Here is an 18,639-nt window from a genome sequence, read left to right on the forward strand (position 1 = left end):
TTGATGATACCCACAGGGGATAGTCAGGTAGAAAGGGGAAGGGTGGACTCTTCATTGGCTTGTCCCTTTGGCCCCTCTGTCTTTCCCAGCCCTTCCTTTCCTACTCTTGCTCTTTCCCTACAGCCCTCCTTATCTCTGCTGTTGTGTTCCGAGTGTGAAGTGACCCCCCCCCGCCCCCGGCACGCGAACACACACAGGTTCCTGTGTTTGAACACTTGGTACCCAGCTGACAGTGCTGGTCTGATAGACTCTCTAACCTATAGGAATTGGAGTCGTCCTGGAGGAAATGGGTCTCTAAGGGTGAGCCTTGTGGTTGTTTCAGTCCAGCTACTTCCTGTTTTCTGTCTGCTAATCAACTGTGACCAGCTTCCCACACTTCTGCCACCATGCCTTCCGTGCCGTGACAAACGTGTCCCTTCTTAAAGCACAAACCCTTCCTCCCTAAGCTTTGTGCTGATACACAGAGACACTTGACACAGCAAAGGGAAAATAGTAAATAATCTGCCCCCTTCCCCTTTCTGGGGGACATCTCGTGCTTGTACAAGTATTCATAACTGATTTTCTTGGATTTGGAGGTTTAAAAAGTATTCTACAATCAATAATGATTTTTAAGATTGATTTTGTGTATGTGTGTATGTACATGTCACAGTCCACAGGTGGGGGGCGGAAGACAGTTTGGGGGAGTTCTTTCCTTTGGTGGTGTGAGTCCCAGTGATTAAACTGGGGTAGTCAAACTCAGCAGCAAACACCTTTACCCACTCAGCCACCTCTTGAGACTTCAGTGATAACTTAGTTTCTCTCTCTCTCTCTCTCTCTCTCTCTCTCTCTCTCTCTCTCTCTCTCTCTCTCTCTCTCTCTCTTTCTCTCTCTCTCTCACACACACACACACACATACACAAACACCATGCACACATACCACTTCACAGCCCTTCCATACACCCCCCACAAATATATCATACAAACACTGCAAAGCCCCTGGATAAACAGGTACACACACCACACCCAATTTTGATCTTTTCAAAATTTTCAAGCTGTTTCTATTCCCATTGTGTGTGTGTGTGTGTGTGTGTGTGTGTGTGAACCTGCGGAGAACAAAGAAGAAACAAGTTCTTCCACAATCACTCTATTTTTTTAATTGAAGATTTATTCAAAGCCAGGTGGTGGTGGCACCTTTAATCCCAGCACTTGAGGCAGAGGTGGGCGGATCTCAGTGAGTTCAAGACCAGCCTGGTCTACAGGGTGAGTTTCAGGAGAACCCAGGGCTACACAGAGAAACCCGGTCTCAAAAAAGCCAACCACTTAAACAAATAAACAAGCTCTTGCATGAGTCAGGTGTGGTGGTGCATGTCTTTAGGAGACAGAGGCAGGTAGATCTCTGCATGTTCGCAGCCAGCCTGGTCTACAGAGCACATACCAAGCCAGCCAGAGCTACACAACAACAACAACAACAACCCAAACTTTTCCTGCATGAATCTGAAGGAATAAAACATTTTCAAGCTATAGCACTAAGTCACAAGTATACCCACCAAAGAGGCCATCATTAGATTCTTATCAATGAATTAAAAAATGAGACTGGATAATCATTTATGGATGGAAAAGGAGGGGAGAAGTAGAGAAAAGCACCAGGCCAGGAGGCGGGAAGTTCTGCTTTCATCACGGTGACAAGTTGTTGACTCTCTATCCTTGAATAAATTGACTAAGCCGTTAGAGAAAAAAATTGGAACTATTTGTGGATTTTACTAAAAGGTGTGGGAGTGAGCTGGGCATGACAGGTGAAAGGTGTCTCCCAGCTACACGCTTTGTCCCCTCCACCTGAGGCCAAGCAGGAAGGCTCCACTTGTTTTCATGCGGCTGCAGATCTGAGACTGCCTATAGGCAGCACAGCTTCTAGAGCTTTCTGGTGTTAACATTTCTTTCCTTTAAAATTCCACGAACATTACTCCTTTTTCGCCTGACATGTGAATTGCTAGAGAAATGTACGTGGCACTCCATTGCCCCCTCTTTGGCTTCTACCTACCTGATTTTACAATCAGGAAACTTTTAATATAATTACTTTATTTTTAGTTAATGTGTAAATGTGTATGTGTACACATGTGTAGGACAGGTGCCTATGAAGGTCAGAGATCCCTGGAACTGGAGTTACAGGTAGTTGTGAGCAGCCTACTGTGGGTGCTGGGAACTAAAGTAAGGTTCTCTGGAAGGGCTCTTAACCACTGACCCGTTTCTCCAATCCCACAGTGCTATAATTTATTTAAAGATTGGCGGGAAGGAGTCACATCATACAACAGGGCTCACATAGGAAGTTTATTGGAAGAAGAGAGAGGACGGACAGAGAGGGGGGAAGAGACTGGTCCCTGGTAACAAGAGTGGCAGAAGAGAAAGAAAAAAAGAAAGAAAGAGAAAGAGAGAGAAAGAAATAAAAGAACGAAAGAGAGAAAGAAATAAAAGAAAGAAAGAAAAAAAGGAAAGAAAGAAAGAAAGAAAGAAAGAAAGAAAGAAAGAAAGAAAGAAAGAAAGAAAGGGAAAGAGGAGGGAGAGAGATGGAAAAGAGGGAGATGGCGAGGCCCACCTTTTAGAAGGGATCATAGCGAATGTGCACAGCAGGTGCTCTTAGTGGCTGCAGCTGAGAACGTACCCTGTCAGGACCCCAAGGGCAGGCCAGTACAGATGCCTGAATACTAACACAAAGGAAATTTATTTATTTTTTTTTATCATAATCTGCATCAACCATTTGTTTACTTGTTTCCTGGAACATCATTTGATGTTATATGAGCTTTGGCTGTATGTTTTGTGAGCCTGCTGTTTGGTGCTTTCAATTGTAGAACTTCTTGGTGAATTGACTTCTACTCTTTATACATAATACGTATGATTCCTCTGTGTCACAGGAAGGTCCCGGATCTTACTCCTACTCTGACACCCCTCCAGTAGGGGACTAAGGGGCAGAGTGCAACCCTATGTAGCTTGGATTTAATCCTTAATCTTTCAATCATGCCTTCTATTTTGGGTAAAATTCTATTTGAGTAAAATACCATCTTCTCTCTCTCTCATTGATCAGATTCACCTAATTTTATCGAATTTTTGGTTTCTGTGCCTGACTCTTGGTCAATACTCTAAAGACATTGATTCTTTTTTCTTGGAGACAGGGTTTCTCCATTTAGCCTTGGCTGTCTCGGAATTTACATATCCAGCTGTCTCTGCCTCCAAGTGCTGGAATTAAAGGTGTGTGCCACCACTACCTGGCTAAGGTGTGAAGTCTTAATGATAGCATATCTATTAGCAGTGGTTTGCCAAGCAGGCTAGTTCTTGATTTTGACACCCTAATCAGCGTATTAGCGGCCACTGAACCCAGTTACCCACACGGAGCACACCTTGTTAGTGGGGTGTCTCTATGTGACAAGCGGTCTGAAGGTCTCTCATTGAAGAAGGAGGAGCGATGGAGGGGGATTCTGGTTACAGTGCTTAGAAACAAACAAAAAGAAATGTGTGTGATTGTTTTTCTCTGCCTGTATGTGCACACCACCATCTGTATGCCTGGTGCCGGTGGAGTTCAGAAAAGGGTGTTGGGTCCCGTGGAATTGGTGTTACGGCGGTTCTAAGCCACCACGTGGGCACTGGGAACTGAACCTGGGTCTCCTCAAGAGCAATAAGTGCTCTTAGCAGCGCAGTCAGCTTTCCAGCCCTTTAAAAAGAAAGATTTATTTACTTATTTACATGTGTGCCACACACGTGTCCATGTGCTGGTGTCTTTTGGAACTAGAGCCGGAGAGCAGCGCACCCTCTTAACCCCTAAACCATCTCCCCAGCTCCAGCCTCCCTTTTCCTTCTGTCTACCTCCATTAGGTACCAGGTCAAGGGACTCTAGAATTAGAAAAACATAATACCACCACTATCTAGCATGTAGTAGTGGTTCACGAGTGTCTGGTGAACTTAATTGGTTCTAGAAGAATAAATAAATAATAATTACAGTGGTGTATTATTTGTATTTTAATAAATAAATCTTTCCTGAAGACCAGAGGCAAAGCTAAAGCCAATAGAGGTCAGGTAGTGGTGACATACACCTTTAATCCCAGGATTTGGGAGGCAGAGGCAGAAGGATCTCTGTGAGTTCAAAGCCATCCTGGGCTACACAAGATCAATGCAGAAACAAATATAGGTAGTGGTGGCTCACACCTTTAATCCTAGTTCTAGGGAGTCACATGCCTTTAATCCCAGTTCTAGAGAGTATAAAATGAGGAGAGAGAGGCTTAGGCTGCTTAGTCTACAGTCACACAGCTTTGGCAGAGGGTAAGACTTCTCTAGCATCTTGGCTGCCTTGCTTTTCTGGTTTTCGGGTTGAAAGATTTATTAAAATACAAATAATATACCGCTATAAATGATTTTGGAATCAGAACCACTTTTGACTTGTGTAACTCTAGACAAGTCATTTCACCCTTTGGGGCCTCCATTTTCTCAAGAGTCTAATTAATCACTTAGTCGCGTCTTTACGGGAGAAACCCTATGACTTTCGGGTTAGCGCAGTGCCCCAGCCCCACCTCTGAACAGGACAGGAACACGCCCCTCTGCGGCAAGTGGGTGTGATACCTCCTCCTGGCCGCACGATGGCGCTGAGCCCGCTGTGGAGCAGGGGGGCGGGGGACTCAGAGCGCAGCGGCCACTTTCCGGGCTGCCGCGGTGAGTGGGTGCTGCAGGTATCGGAGGTCCCCTCCTGGGCCCCCTGATCGCTCCTGGGAAGGGCGGCTGGGTGTCGCGGAGCGGTTTCAGGGGACTGTGCCCATGAATTGGAAAACCCTTGTAGCGCTAGGCAGAGCGGCGCTGGAGCGGAGGACCCCAGTCCGGCCCCGGACGTGAGCGCTCTCGGCCCCACACTCACGCGCCTCCCGTCGGACTCCACGAAGGCCAGGGATTCAAAAGTCACCGAAGACCTGTCCGCCGTGGGATTGTGGGCGCTCTCCGGGCCTATATTCTTATCCCGATCTTGTCTACCGCCCCTACAGGCTCTGCCATCTGTCACCCTGGCCCTTCTCTGTTTGGACGGTGTCTTCCTCTCCTCGGCCGAAAATGACTTTGTCCACCGGGTCCAGGAGGAGCTGGATCGCTTCCTGTTGCAGAAACAGCTATCCAAGTACGGGGAACTAGGGGGTGACGTTAATGCTAGGAAGGGCAGGGTTTCCCCCTCTCCCAGGTTCTGTGCCCAGGTAACTGACTGGACCACCGGCCAGGCCCCGCCTGACTTGAGACTTTAGCCCCTGCCGCCTTATCCAGCCACATCTTTCCTTTGTAGCCGAGCGTCATCCCACTCAAGCAAAAGTATCCACCCTCTTAGGAATGATGGGAACTGTAGCTCCCTGTGATCTACTTTGCAATTAGCCAGGGACAGGCTTGGGCACAGTGTTAAGCCACCACAAACCTGGGAGTGGCCTTCGTGGGAATCAAGTCCAGAAACTGGACCTGCAGCCTTGGCTAAATACTCCGACTTAATACTTGGTTTGGTTCCTTCCCAGGGTCCTCCTTTTCCCCCCAGTCTCCAGCCGCCTGCGGTACCTGATCCATAGAACAGCAGAGACTTTTGATCTCTTGAGCAGCTTCTCTGTTGGGGAGGGCTGGAAGAGGAGGACCGTCGTCTGTCACCTGGACATCAGGTGTGTTTTCCTACCCACATGGAGGGCTCTCAGCAATTGATTTTTTTGTGTGATGGTTGGGCTTGCTGGCTAGCCAGGGAGGGTAGATCTTGGCAGGAACACCAGGGCAGGAACCCCCCAGTTGTGTGAAGTTGGGGTTGTCTTTTGCTCCATTGGGGATACAATTGACTTGGCTACATCAGACATTCATGTTGGGCCAGAGTGCACACTAAAAGTAACTGGACTAGTAAGGGTACATTTGCACCTCTCTCTTTGTGAGCGCGTGCTGCAGAGAGACCTTGGTTCAGGGGAAGAGTCTGTCAGCCTGTAGTCATCCCTAGTCCCGTGTGTAGTCACAACACGGACGTCTTATCATTGTGACTTTGATCCTAATAACAGCTCCTAAATGCAAGCTGATTTCGTGTGTAATCAAAAATTCAGCACCCACTAATCTGATTGTAGTGTTCATGAGGGAGCCCCTTTGTAAGAGATTCTTTTGAGGGTCATTTTGGTTGTGACCTTTGCTTAATGTTGACTTGGTAGTGTCGTGGCTCCAGTAAGTCATTTTGCTGTAGACTCAGACATCCTCTGAATCTTCTGTTCCTACTCCAGGGTACCCAGTTCAGATGGCCCCTCTGGTCCCTGCTGCCCTCCTGCCTCCCATCCCAGCAAGTTCCGTGGTCCCCGGTACACCTCACATCAGGGAGGAGCTGCTGGTTCTCGAGGTGTTCCTCCTGGCCGGTGGCATCGTGGATGGAAGCTGAAGCCAGATCAACCTTTGTATGTGCCCCCCGTGAGACGCAGGCAAGATGAACCGGTAGCACCCTCCATCCCAGGCCTCAGGGGAGAGGCCCCAGCTGGTGGAGTTTCAGAAGAGCCTAGGGGGGCTGGGGACCCTGAAGCTGACCAGGCAGTTCCCACGTTGGTGACTCTGGGAACCGCGAAGAGCACTGATTCAGGCTATGCAAATCATTCACAGCTGGAGCTGGTTGACCCTGAGCCCTCCCAGAATCCTTCTGAGAAGGAACAAGGGGTGGAGAGAGCCATGCAGCAGGGGTCCAGCCCACAGCTGGCCTTGGAGGAGGAAAATAGGAGTCAGCTGGTGCAGAGTCTGGTGGACCAAGAGGAAAAGGGAGAGGGAGAGGAGAAAGAGAAGGTGGGTCAGGAAGATGAGGATGTAGGCAAGCAGAAAGGGAAGGTGGAGGAGGAGGAGGAGAAGCCGGCTGAGCAGAAAGGGAAGGTGGAGGAGGAAGAGAAGGTGGATGAAGAAGAAGAAAAGATGCATGAGGAGGAAGAGGATGATGACACCCACCATGACTATTTCAACGAGCTACTGCAGGAGGTGATGAGGCTCTTAAACCCAGAAAAGGGAGGGCGGAGGTGAGGTGGGTGTGGCCTCAGGGTATGGGAGAAGGGCCTTGGGCTGGAGGTGAGGGAGGGGCTGCGCTAATGGGATGTATGAAAAATGACTCAGGCCTGGGTGTTGGGTAATGGAAGGCTGGGAACCTGGAGAAGGAACGTGTAGTTGGGTCTCAGTCCGACCATTTAGGAGATGGTCAGCCCTGAGCAAGTCATTTGCTTTTTAAAGTCGTTTCCTCTTATGAAGAAAAGTAGTGCATGCATCACAAGGTGGTGGAAACATAGTCCTCACAGGTGTGTTGCTCTCTGTTCGAGAAAATCACCCTCCTGCCTGGAGCTCTGCCTTACAAATTGTGTTTTCTTGAGACCATGTGCCTGCCCCTAACATTGACTTTGGAACAATTGAGAGGCTGGGTATCTTTGTTGTTTTATGCACAGTCTTTGAGAATATCATATTTGTAGTAAGAAAAATAAAGATACTGGCTTTGTCCAGCTTTTTTTTTTTCTATAGACTATGCAATTTTGGGCAAACTACTTAACTCATTGCCCCTCCATCTGTAAAAAGGGTATGTAGTATATAGGATGCACTTTTCAAGTTCAGGTGAAACACAGTGGTCACAGTTGGGAGTCATCTAGTGGGGACTCCACAAAACCAAGCACCCTCCTCTAAAACACCCACGTTCTGAGAAATAAAGCTGCCATAACCAGATTCCGACTGAGCAGACTTCTCCCCCGGAACTGTCAGATTGGAAAGCATGACAGGGTTGTGTGTGTGGGGGGAATCACAGCTGGGTCACAGCTCTCCCTTGCCAAAGGGTCTGTTTGTTCCCAGATCACAGCAAACCTGACTGAAAAGGAGATCGAGGTAGAGAAGATCCACCTAGACACATCCTCCTTTGCAGAAGAGCTACCTGGGGAGAGGGACTTGGCCCACGTGGTGGAGATCTATGACTTTAAGCCAACACTCAAGACTGAGGACCTGCTAGCCATCTTCTCTGAGTTCCAGTGAGTAGGAAAGGTGGGGGGCCTGGGAGACGCTAGGGTAGCCCTTCCCTGCTTGCCCTAGAACGGAAGGCTGAGGGAGGTGTTGCTGTCTGGGGTACTTGCTCTGAGGCAGGTCAGCCTGATGACTCTGACTGAGGGAGGGGAAGGGTTGGTGTTTGAGCACCCGCCTAGACACGGGCCAAGGTCTGCGTGTGCACACCCTTGCTGGGACCACAAGGCCTTCTATCCATCTCAGGACACAGCTGTCCGGATGCCAGTGGGTCAGTGGGCCTCCCATAGCCTGAGGGCCATCCTGTATGACAGTTATGTATGGGGGTGCCTGGCTGGAGCAGGTCCAAGGTAGCCTGGAGGGAGACACTCAAGAGACAGGACTTCTTGGCTCCTCCCAGATTCCCATGGATACAGCCTTCTGCCATTTCTTCCTTTTTTTTTTTTCTAATTTGCATTTTTTCCCATTTGTCTTTGCTTTACCTATGTGGGCTTTTTAAAACCCCTTTCTGGGGCAGGAGAGATGGCTCAGAGGTTAAGAGCACTTGCTGTTCTTGTAGAGGACCGGGGCTTGGGATCCAACACCCACATAGTAGCTCAAAATCGTTGGTGACTACAGTTCCAGGAGATCTTTGGGCACCAGGCATGCATGTGGTACACATTTAACCTAAACACTAATACACATACAATAAAATAAATCTAATAAAAATAAAACAAAACCCCTTTACTCCTGGCCCTCCTCTCTGACACTGTTTTCCATACATCTTGTCCTCTGCACCCGTGCTGAGGGGACAGCCGAGAGGGTGGCAGTTTACTTTTTCAGCTGTCTCTAACTCTATGGCCCCACAGGGCCACCAATGATCCCTTGTCGAGCGGGCCGTGCCACTAGAGGAGTAGGGCCATTCTGAAACTGCTTCTAGTTCCCCCTAGGCACAGAGTTCGTGATGGCTTCCTGAGGAACAGGGAGAGGGCCAGCCAGAGCCATGTCCTTGATATGCCTGTTTGGACCTCTCTCCCCTCCTACCCCATAAACCTTTTGGCTTTCTTACTCAGAGCCCATGCTCAGCCTGGCTATGGCAGTATCTGGGGAGCTGTCGTCATTCTTTGCTTTGGGCTATATGAGCCTTCCAGTACTGTCTCATTCTGTCCCAGATACTGACCTGTTTGCAGGGTGGCAGTGGGTCTGCAGCTGACTTAATGCTCTAGTGAGAAAGTGTGCCAGTGATCCTTTCTAACAGAGGAGATAGCTTGGTCTCGGGGCTTGGGTTGGGAGGGATCTGGTCTGCAGGATCCAAGGGGAAGGGTCTTGAGCACTGGCTTTTGTGAGCTCCTGTGTCCTCTCCCCACACAGAGAGAAGGGGTTCAAGATCCAGTGGGTGGATGACACTCACGCCATCGGCATCTTTCCCTGCCAGGCCTCAGGTAAGGTGGCTTCCTGTTGGGCTCTGCTCCTTCTCTGGCCTCCATTGAGAGCAGAGGTGCCTGGGTCCCCTAGGTGGAGGGCCATCTATATCCAGGTCTAGACTACCTTCAGCCCATGGGCTCAACTCTCAGCAAGCCCGAATCACAGTCTGGGTGCCGGGGGCTGTGGCCTGGGGAGCTCTTTTGCCTGTCCTCTTTCTGTTGGCACTTTCAGTACAGAGTTGTTAGGATTTACTGGACAGGTGGCATGGGCAAGCCATAGATCCTTCTCTAAACTGAAGAAAGGCATTTATCAGGTGCTGTTACTCTGGCTCACAGGCATTTAGCACAGGATGCAAGCAGGTGCCTTATCGTTCAGTCTTTATGTCAGCCTCAGTTGTGGGGTCCATCATCCCTGCCCCCCAGAATGCCGGGGTTTATGGTGGATTACAGGCCTCTCACCGTGGAAGCTAGAGTACCATGCAGCCTCCCCTTCAGCCATTGTCCCAAGCTGTCCCTGTCATTCCACTTAAATAAGACTCTCCCACCCGAAACTGCGTGCACATCAGAGTTGGGAGTACCCTGCTCAGGTTTGGCCTGGCCCTTGTAAGGTCTAAAGCTGAGGAGGGGAGGAGCAGAGGGAGTGATGGGGAGGGAGCTCCTGGAAGAGAGGTAGGAAGAAAGGCCAAGTGCCCACTGAGGACGACGGAAGAATAAGCTCTGACTAGGTATCTTAGATAAGGTTTTTATTGCTGCGATGAAAAATCATCACCAAAAAGCAAGCTGGGGAGGAAAGGATTTATCTGGCTTACACTTCCACACTGCTCTTCATCACTGAAGAAAGTCAGGACAGGAACTCAAACAGGGCAGGAACTTGGAGGCAGGAGCTGATGCAGAGGCCCTGGAGGGGTGCTCCTTATTGCCTTGATCAGCCTGCTTTCTCATAGAACCCAGGACCACCAGCCCAGGGATGGCACCACCCACCATGGGCTGGGCCCTCCCCCATTGATCACTAATTCAGAAAATGCCTTACAGATGGATCTCAGGGAGGCATTTCCTCAGCTGAGGTTCCTTCATCTCTGATGATTCTAGCTTGTGTCAAGCTGACACAGAACCAGCCAGTACACTGGGGTACTGCCTCCTGGGCCTGCCATAAATAGTATAGCAAGAGCTCATCATGCCCCGGCCTCAGTTTCTTTGTCCAGATTACACATCTGCTATGTCCTGGTGTCAGGTGCGCCTTAGCTCAGTGTGGTGGTGCAGGGAGTACTGGAGTCCCTGGGGGTCTTGGAGGATAGAAGGGGAGTCTGCTCTAAGTTCTGACTTTCGTAGGTAAGTCAGATACTTGCTGTGAGTATCTAAACACTGGGCTGGGACATCATCTGACAGCACAGACAGTGCCCACTGTACAGTTCCTTAGGGATCTGGGCACAAGGTGACACTGTCGTCACCTTTACTGAGGTAGATCAGGCCGAGCAGCTGAGATTGGGATGTATAGAGTGGCTGTGGCAGTTTGGGATAATGTTTGTACTCCAGACCCCTGGGGTGGGCGGTTCACATAGCACAAGAATCACCCCAGACTCCTCTTTTTTCTCCAGCTGCTGAGGCCCTGGCCAAGGATTTCTCCATGCTCAAGATCCGGCCTCTCACACAGGGAACTAAGCAGTCGAAGCTCAAAGCCTTGCAGAGGCCAAGTAAGGGAAGCCTGTCCCTCCATGGGGAGGCTGTGTGTGCATTTGTGTTTGGTTTGTTTTCCCTTCTTTATTTCCCTGCTCTTCAAGAGCCTGGGCTATAGTAGCTAGCGGGGCTCAGCGTCCCTTAGGCCCGGAGAAGGCCTAGGGTCAGGTACCATGTGTGTTTGTCCTCCCACTCATGCCTTCCTCTGGCCACTGATCTAGGAAAAGCCCCATCTTCCTTCCAGAGGGCCATGAAGACTGTCCTCCTGAAGGGTAAAAAGTTCTTGGGCCTTGGGATCAGCCCTAGATGGGACCTTGGTTCTGTGACTAATTCACCTGTACAGGAGCTGGATGCCAACTGTGAGCTCCCTCATTTCCTCTTTCAGAATGGGCCCAAGGGAGGTTTACCAAAGCTATTCATGCCACTGAATGGTGACGTGGCCTTGTTCTAGGCTTCTTAGAAACAATATCCCGTCTTTATGTCCAGTGGTCCAGGTGTCCTCTCCTGAGTGTTTCCTTCCTAAGGGCCTCACAGAGCAAGGAGATGCTGGGTTAGTTACTCCTCATTCCCACTGCACGATGAACCAGGTTGACAAGAGGGGTCAGGTCCCACAGGGAGGCAGAAATACAGGCCTGAGACCCTTTCACAGGCACCCCTGGCTGCTGTATAGGACCCCAGTTCTGCTCCATACCATTAGACATGGGCTGACCCTCATCTGGCTTTCAAGGCTGCTCTGTCTGTCACCCAGAGGAGAAACATCCCTGGCCTCGAATCCAAGTCCCACCCCCTGACTCTTCCTTTCAGAGCTCCTGCAGCTAGCGAAGGAGAGGCCACAGACAGATTCGGCGGTGGCCCGCAGGCTGGTGGCCCGGGCCTTGGGACTCCAACACAACAGAAGGAAAGAGCTGCCTGCTGCCCCGAGTCTCCTGCCATCTTGAGGCCCCACAGCCAGCTGTCCAGACTAGGCTGGGCCCCAGCCATGCCTTTGATGACCCAAGGACAGCCCCCGCTGGAGCTGCTGTGGGGCACGGTAGGCTTTTGTTGAGCTGGTCCCAGAAATTGAGAAGAAATAAAAATTTAAGGTTGTGTTGATTGCATCCAAGTGTGGCCTTGAGGGACACTAGAGGGTGCTGTTCCATCTCTTACCGAGGGCCCATGGTTACTGAATATCAGGTCACCTTGCCTAGAGGTCCCATCTTCACTTCAGGGGCATTTGTGCACAGGTGGCCATTGTTTGGGGAGTACGTGGTACTTGCTCCATGTCACTTGCCCAGTATCCCCGTTTCAGCAACCCCAGCTTGCCATCTTCTGTGGGCAGCTGTGTGCAGCTGTGGGTGTAGCAGTGCTGAGGCGTTATTTGCAGATGTGGATCACAAAAGGGCTCCTCATAAGTAAGCTCGAACAAAGCCAAGAGGTGCGACTTGAGTGCATGCCAGGTGTCCCCTCAGAAACAGACCCAGGGCATCCCTGTAGGACGGGAGAGTGCTCTCCTCTCTCGAGTCTCGGGTGTAGTATTGGAAGCACCGTGGCCCACTCTGGAGATTGGAGTCCCTGTTGATCTCAGGCTTGCTAGGGTCAACACACTGGTAACACAGGATTGCACATGGAGGACTGGAGCCCTGCTCTGCCAGTGCCCACTCTCCCCTGGGAAGCTGCCCTGTGGCTAGCTGTCCTGCCTGTTTCTGACACACTGCTGTGTCCTACCCCAAGTTCCAGTGAGCAGCAGCTGTTGAGATGGGCCACAGCTGACCTCAGCTCCTGCTCGGGTCTCTCCGATAGCTTCTCAGGGCTGCAGCCTGTACTGATAGAGCCCTCCAGATCACAGGGAACTTTGGAAGGACATAGGGACCGTTCCTGAAAGTGTGAGACGAAATATGTACTGCACTCCTACATGTAGGAAGCTTTGGGCCCAGGGGCAGTGGTTGGAAGCAAACCTAGGTACAAAGAGGGAACATTTCACTCCAACCTACAAGTATGTATGTGTGATGAGGTGGGTTTGATGAGTACCACCTAGAATCCAGTTGATAGCTGAATCAATAATTTTGGACTGACATTGTCTCATGAGCCCAGGAACATGGAGCCAGCTGACAGTGGACTGAACCATGAGCCCAAATGAACAGTTTTTCTTCCTTGTACATTGTTTCTCTCAGGTATGATCACAGCAACAATAGTTACATAGGTATAAAAAAGAAAAAATGGTATTATATATTAGGGCTGTGTGATGGCTAACTTTTATCATCAACTTGACTGGATCTAGAGTCCCATGGGAGACACATTTCCGGGTATGTCTGCTAGGGCATTTCCAACTGAGGAGGGAAGACTCACCCTGAACATGGGTAGCACCATCCCATGCCTTGGGGTCCTAGGCTGAAGGGGGAAAGTCACATGAGTGTTGGCCTTCTCTTTTCCTGGCCCACTGAGATGTGAGCAAGCAGCTCCCTGAGCCTCTTGCCATAGCTTCAAACTGCACCTGCCCTCAAACCACGCGCCTAAATCCTTGCTCCCCTAAGTCCCTCTTGTTGGGTAGATGGTTGCAGCAACAAGCAGGGTACCACAAGTCAGACCTGTCAATAGTGGTGCTACAGGAGACCGCACCATCGACAGCAGCCTGAGGTCCCCTTTCCCCTTAGAGACCTCTGGGTCCTTGACTTTGCTGCAGAGAAGAAACTTCAGACGAGCCAGAAAGAAGCAGAGTTAAAGTTTATTTAAAATATTTTAAATATAAATTTAAGTTACAGGGAATAAGAGGTGCTCAGGGAAAGAGTAAGGCCCACCTGAGAGCTGGGTGGGGGCTTCTCAAAGGGTAATAGTTCCTACGTGTCTTAGGAACTAGCTATACACGGGTTTGGAAGCCTTTGGTATTAGCGATGGGTTTCTAAGTCCCGCTCCCAACCTCTTCCCCTACTTGATAGTGAGATTATAGGTGTTTCCAGAGGTGCCTTGGATCGGACTGTACCCTGATAAGGTGAAACCATGGGTCATGAGGCCAGCACAAGGGTCTTGAGATAAGCTTTTTTACTATAAATGGGGTTTCTGGTGAAGTTCTAGGGAATTGTAGGTTTACAGCTGGGACAGGAGAAAGGCCATTTATACGTCATAATTCCTTGCTATTTTAACGTTCCTACTAGAAGATCTCTATATAAAATGAATACTGTTTCTATATTAGCACCAGTCACAGTGTTATCTGTGCCAGCACTGTCAGCTGGCAAGCGCTTCAGCCAGACTTGGAGGTGAAGGGCCCCTCCCATGTCCCCATGATTTTCTCTTCCTGTCCTGTGGCAGAACCATCCAAATCTTCAGTCATCCCCCTTGGAATCTTGGAATGCATGTCTTGCTACTGTACTTTAAAGTGTGGCTCTAACTGCCTGGAATACAGAAGTTGGTTTGACTGGAAGAGGTCGTGATAGGTAACCTCGATGGTCACCTGGACGGGATTACAACCACCCAGGAAACACACCTTTGGGTGGGTCTCTGAGCATGCTTCCCGAAGAGGTTTAGCGGAAGAGGGAAGGCCCACGCTAACACTACTAGCACCATTCCTTGGGCCCGGGTTGGAGGCGGAATACTAAGGTGAAAGCAAACGAAGCACCAGCATTCACCCATCAGCTTCCTGACCGTGGCCACCATGTGAACCCTGCCCTCTGCACCTGCCACCACGCCTCTCCAACTAGGATGGACTGCACTCTGAACTCTAAGCCCAAAGTGACCCTCCCTTAGCCTGCTCTTGTCAAGCATTTTGTCACAGTAATGAGAAAAGTGACGAATACAAGATTAATATTGGCCACGGAGTTCTTGGGCTTTGGGAATAGGTTTTAGGGAGGAATCTGGAAGAGTTTGGAATTCCGGGCCCCAAAAGCTCTAGAGTGGTGAGAACAGCTGAGTGGGCTATTCTGGTGGGAGTTTGGGAGACCAGAATGCCAAGAGAAAGGTGGACATTGGAGGCCTGGTGCCTGAGGTTTCAGTGGGGCCCTGGAGTATCTGGCTATCTGGAACTGAGCTAGGAGCTCAGTTATGCCCTGGCAATAATCCAGCTGTATCCTGCCTGTGTTCTGAGCACTCGAGTGGGTCTTAAGAGCAATGGACTAATTTCTTTGGCAGGGGACGTTTTAAGATGGGCTAGCATTCAGGCTGTGGTATGTATGGTTCTGCCCACTGCTCTTATTTAGGCCCACAGTTAAAAAAAAAAAAATGAGCAGGTGGAGCAGAAAGATACAGAAAAATGTGCAGTTTGGCAAGGAGAAGAACATGCACATTTTAAAGCAGCTGAGAAAGGTGGGTGCTGAAAACGCAGCTATAATTGTTAAAGAGCACATTGCCTTACATGTATGAAGTCCTGGGTTCATCCCCAGCACTCTGGGGGTAGAAACAGGAGGATCAGAAGTTCAAGGTCATCCTCAGCTAGATAGTGAGCTTGAAACCAGACACCGCAAGCTCCCCTGCAGTGCCCTTTCTGCCACGACAATGCACTGGGTCCTCAAACCACGAGCCCAAATAGAGCCTTCCTTCCTCAAGTTGATTTGGTCAAGAAGTTTGTACAATGAGGAAAAAAAAAAAAACACTTAATACAGAGGTCTTCATATTCAAGTTTTCCAGAAATGACCTAAGAAGGGGGAAAATGGAAGCCGGCTTAACCACCTCCACAGTTAAGTGGTTCACACCTGCCACATCTCCAGAAGAAAATGGGCCATCTCTGCAGGGCGTGGTGATGTCACACTTAGGATATGCCAAAACTTGGATGGGATAACCTGCTCATAGCTTGCCTTCCAGTTCCCATAGCCACGTGCCAAAGCCCCTGCCCCTGAGGCCTCAGGACAGGGACACGCAGCCGTGCCTGGTGAATGAAGGAGCACCTTTCTTCTCAGCCAGAGCTGGCTAGCCGGGAGATGGCAACTGATAATCCGGCCAGGAGACACTGTCACCTGAACTCAGTAGGTGACCATGAAGTCATTTTTCTTTTCTTCCTTTCTTTTGTCTTTTTTCTTTTCTTTCTTGTTTTTCTTTTTTTGGTGAGACTGAAGTTCGATCTAATGTCTGGAGTGGAAATCTCGTGGCAATCCTCCCGCCTTGACCTGAGTGCAGGGATAGCAGGCATGAGCCGTCATGCCTGACCCAGGGTCTTCTTTACTGCACAGATAGCTGATTATTTAGAAGTCCACTGAAGTGTTCAAACTTCTGTTCCGTCTCCTCACTGAAGGCGCCACCTGGAGAGCAGGCGTCAAGGACACAGAATTAGGAACAGGCTCAGCGGTGACCCCAGTGAGCCTCCCCCAGGGTGGCACTAGTGAGCCAGGAACTCGGCAGGTACCGTGACAAACTTAGGGTGTTTAAACAGACACTGCCACCAGGACTGAGGCCTGACGTATGCCAACAGAGGCAAAAACTGATTTTCTTCTTGTTCCCCAAGGGAAAAACTCATCATTGGTGACGAGGCAGGAGAGTGCTTAGCAGCAAAACCCAATACACAGAGCCCATGAACTGAGGCCTACATAGTTGAGGTCACAGGAACAGTGGACTGATGGTCTTAGCTCCAGCCCTTATATAGACCTAGGGCCTGCTCTTGCTAGGTCGGCCCGTTCTGCACCAACCTCTCTCCTTGGCCAGGGCTGGCTGTGAATACCCAATCCCCACCCAGGCCTTCCTGCATCTCTGGCTTTCTTTCTGAATTAGGAATCTGATGCTGGCTCCACTCCCAGCATCTCCCAGATTAGCTGCCTCTGGTTCCTGGAGAAAGTAGGGCAGCTGTGTCCTGTGTCTTCAGCACCCTGAGGAGGGCGGGGCTGTCGAGGGAACGTACCCACGTGACAGTTGTACATCCAGATGCGGTAGCCATCGTAGCGGCTCCTGCACTTCATGATGTTGTTAGAGAAATCTGATTCTGGCACCTCATAGTTGGGGTTAATGACAACCTGGAGGAAATCAAGTCAGAGAACATTGCAACTCCCTTGCTGGACATCCTCCACTCCAGGGCAGAGTCTGCGTATCTTTAACAATATGGCTGGGTCTTCCCTAAGAGACGCTGTGCAAACTGAGGCCATCTGGCTGTATCCTGGCTTGGTAGGGGCTACTCTGGAAAGCCTGTGTCTGGCCTGCTAACCACAACCTACCCAGGTCATGTGCCGTGTGGCTCTGTCCATCCAGACAAACTGGTAAATGTCTCTCTCTGGGGTGGCCTGATTTTTCTCTGATTTCTCTTCTCCCTAAATCCTGGTTATCCCCTCAGCCCCACCCATTCAACATGGGGATGGATAGCACTTCCCACACTAAGGTCCAGACAGCTCTCTGCCCATTCTACTATCCCTGAAGCATGAACATGAGTGCATCCAATTACAACCTGGGCTCAAGTCAGGTCCTCAGGGTGGGTGTGGCCCACACAGGAGGAGCAAGGCTAGGGTGAATTGTGTGGTCTCCACAGTCCTCCCCACCCTCACAACCAAGCTTCCAAAACATAGGAGCATATGAGGGAAGTGGATTGAGGTCTCTGTATCTGGAGGGGACAAAGCAAGGACCCCCGAAACCCATCTGCCCACCCATCCCTACCTCTGAGTCTGTGCACCCCTGGTCACTTCCTCCCTTCGGGAGTCCTCTTCCAATCTCTATTGTCTGTCACACAGTAAGCTCTGTTGTGTACTAGTGACTTACAGTCCAGGGCATCCAGAGTTGTGTGTCATTAGAAGCGCTGGCATATCCCCAAGTCTACCCATCTGTTGATTAGGGGACAAGAACACCACATAGAGACTTGTGGCCTGCATTTGCCTAGCTATGGCATGAAGATACTAATAGTGTCCCTTTACTGAGAGAGTTGATACACTTCCTGGCCAGAGGCCAGCCTGGGCCACCAGAGACCTTTAAACACTGTTAGCAGATATGATGATACATATTCACTCTGCTGAGTGACAGCAAGCTGCCAGTATGAGCCACCAGGCACTGCATACATGTCCACAGCCATGAAAGTCCACCTTTAAATAAGAACACTCTGCTCCCAGGTCTGCTGTGGCTCAGGCTTGGCTTGTGGCTAGAAAGTGCTTGGCTGTCTCCTTTTCAAAGCTGAAAGGGCCCTGGGACCCTTTCAAAGCACCCTGTGGTTACTTCTCTGCAGGTGTTGGCTCTTCAAGGGAGTGTCTAGCAGTAGAGACTGTGGGCTAGACCATGGGCTGGCTGAATTCCCCACAAAGAATGCTTTCAAGGCAGCAGAATCCATTTCTGGCCACACACTTTACCATCCCACTGGGCAAGCTGGGACATGCAACACCATGGGGCTATGTGGAAGCGAAGTCTCTGGAGGCAGGAATGCAGCCAGGTGCCAGGAGAAAACTGGGAGACAGTGTTTCTCTCCCCTGCCACGTGGGCCTGGCTGGAGTACGCCACAACTGTCTGCAGGAAGGCGGAAGCCAAGGCTCCCTGGCTCTTCCTCGGGGCAGGGTTGTTGGGAGCCCTCACAAAGCAGTTCCCTGGCCAGGCTGTCCTTAGATTGACTTTCTAGCCTGACGGATTCGCTGATGGGCATGGAGATGGCCCTTTTGCAGATCCTCCTGAGGAAGGAACATTGCAAAGCTGCAGCATAACGCAGCTGCTTTCGACCTCAGTAGAACAC

At 50.2% G+C, this 18,639-nt stretch overlaps 2 protein-coding genes across 2 annotated transcripts in view; one reads left to right on the plus strand and one right to left on the minus strand.

The window, feature by feature from the left end:
• Positions 1-4,497: 4,497 nt before the first annotated feature.
• R3hcc1 (R3H domain and coiled-coil containing 1) lies at positions 4,498-12,145 on the plus strand. The gene is made up of 9 exons (XM_057786680.1): positions 4,498-4,564; positions 4,610-4,671; positions 4,995-5,122; positions 5,502-5,639; positions 6,231-6,960; positions 7,810-7,982; positions 9,322-9,392; positions 10,970-11,065; positions 11,853-12,145. The coding sequence occupies exons 1-9, from the start codon at positions 4,498-4,500 to the stop codon at positions 11,984-11,986; spliced, it is 1,599 nt and encodes a 532-aa protein (XP_057642663.1). The 3' UTR covers positions 11,987-12,145.
• Positions 12,146-13,740: 1,595 nt separating this feature from the next.
• Loxl2 (lysyl oxidase like 2) overlaps positions 13,741-18,639 on the minus strand; it is an 80,631-nt gene continuing 75,732 nt past the window's right edge. Inside the window, exons 13-14 of the mRNA XM_057786752.1 lie at positions 16,843-16,954; positions 13,741-16,249 (exon numbers count right to left, since the gene is read on the minus strand). Of these exons, the coding sequence (XP_057642735.1) occupies positions 16,170-16,249; positions 16,843-16,954 (192 nt within the window). The 3' untranslated portion in view covers positions 13,741-16,169. The remainder of the gene's footprint in view (positions 16,250-16,842; positions 16,955-18,639) is intronic.

The sequence above is a fragment of the Chionomys nivalis genome, chromosome 12, assembly GCF_950005125.1.
Source record: "Chionomys nivalis chromosome 12, mChiNiv1.1, whole genome shotgun sequence".
In the NCBI taxonomy this organism is placed as follows: Eukaryota; Metazoa; Chordata; class Mammalia; order Rodentia; family Cricetidae; genus Chionomys; species Chionomys nivalis.

Excerpts from the sequence above, each read along its gene's own strand:
- R3hcc1 (XM_057786680.1), top strand. The coding sequence starts at position 4,498 with ATGACTTTCGGGTTAGCGCAGTGCCCCAGCCCCACCTCTGAACAGGAC. Across the intron at positions 4,565-4,609 it reads CAGGAACACGCCCCTCTGCG|CCCGCTGTGGAGCAGGGGGG; the intron begins GCAAGTGGGTGT and ends GATGGCGCTGAG. Across the intron at positions 7,983-9,321 it reads GCCATCTTCTCTGAGTTCCA|AGAGAAGGGGTTCAAGATCC; the intron begins GTGAGTAGGAAA and ends CTCCCCACACAG.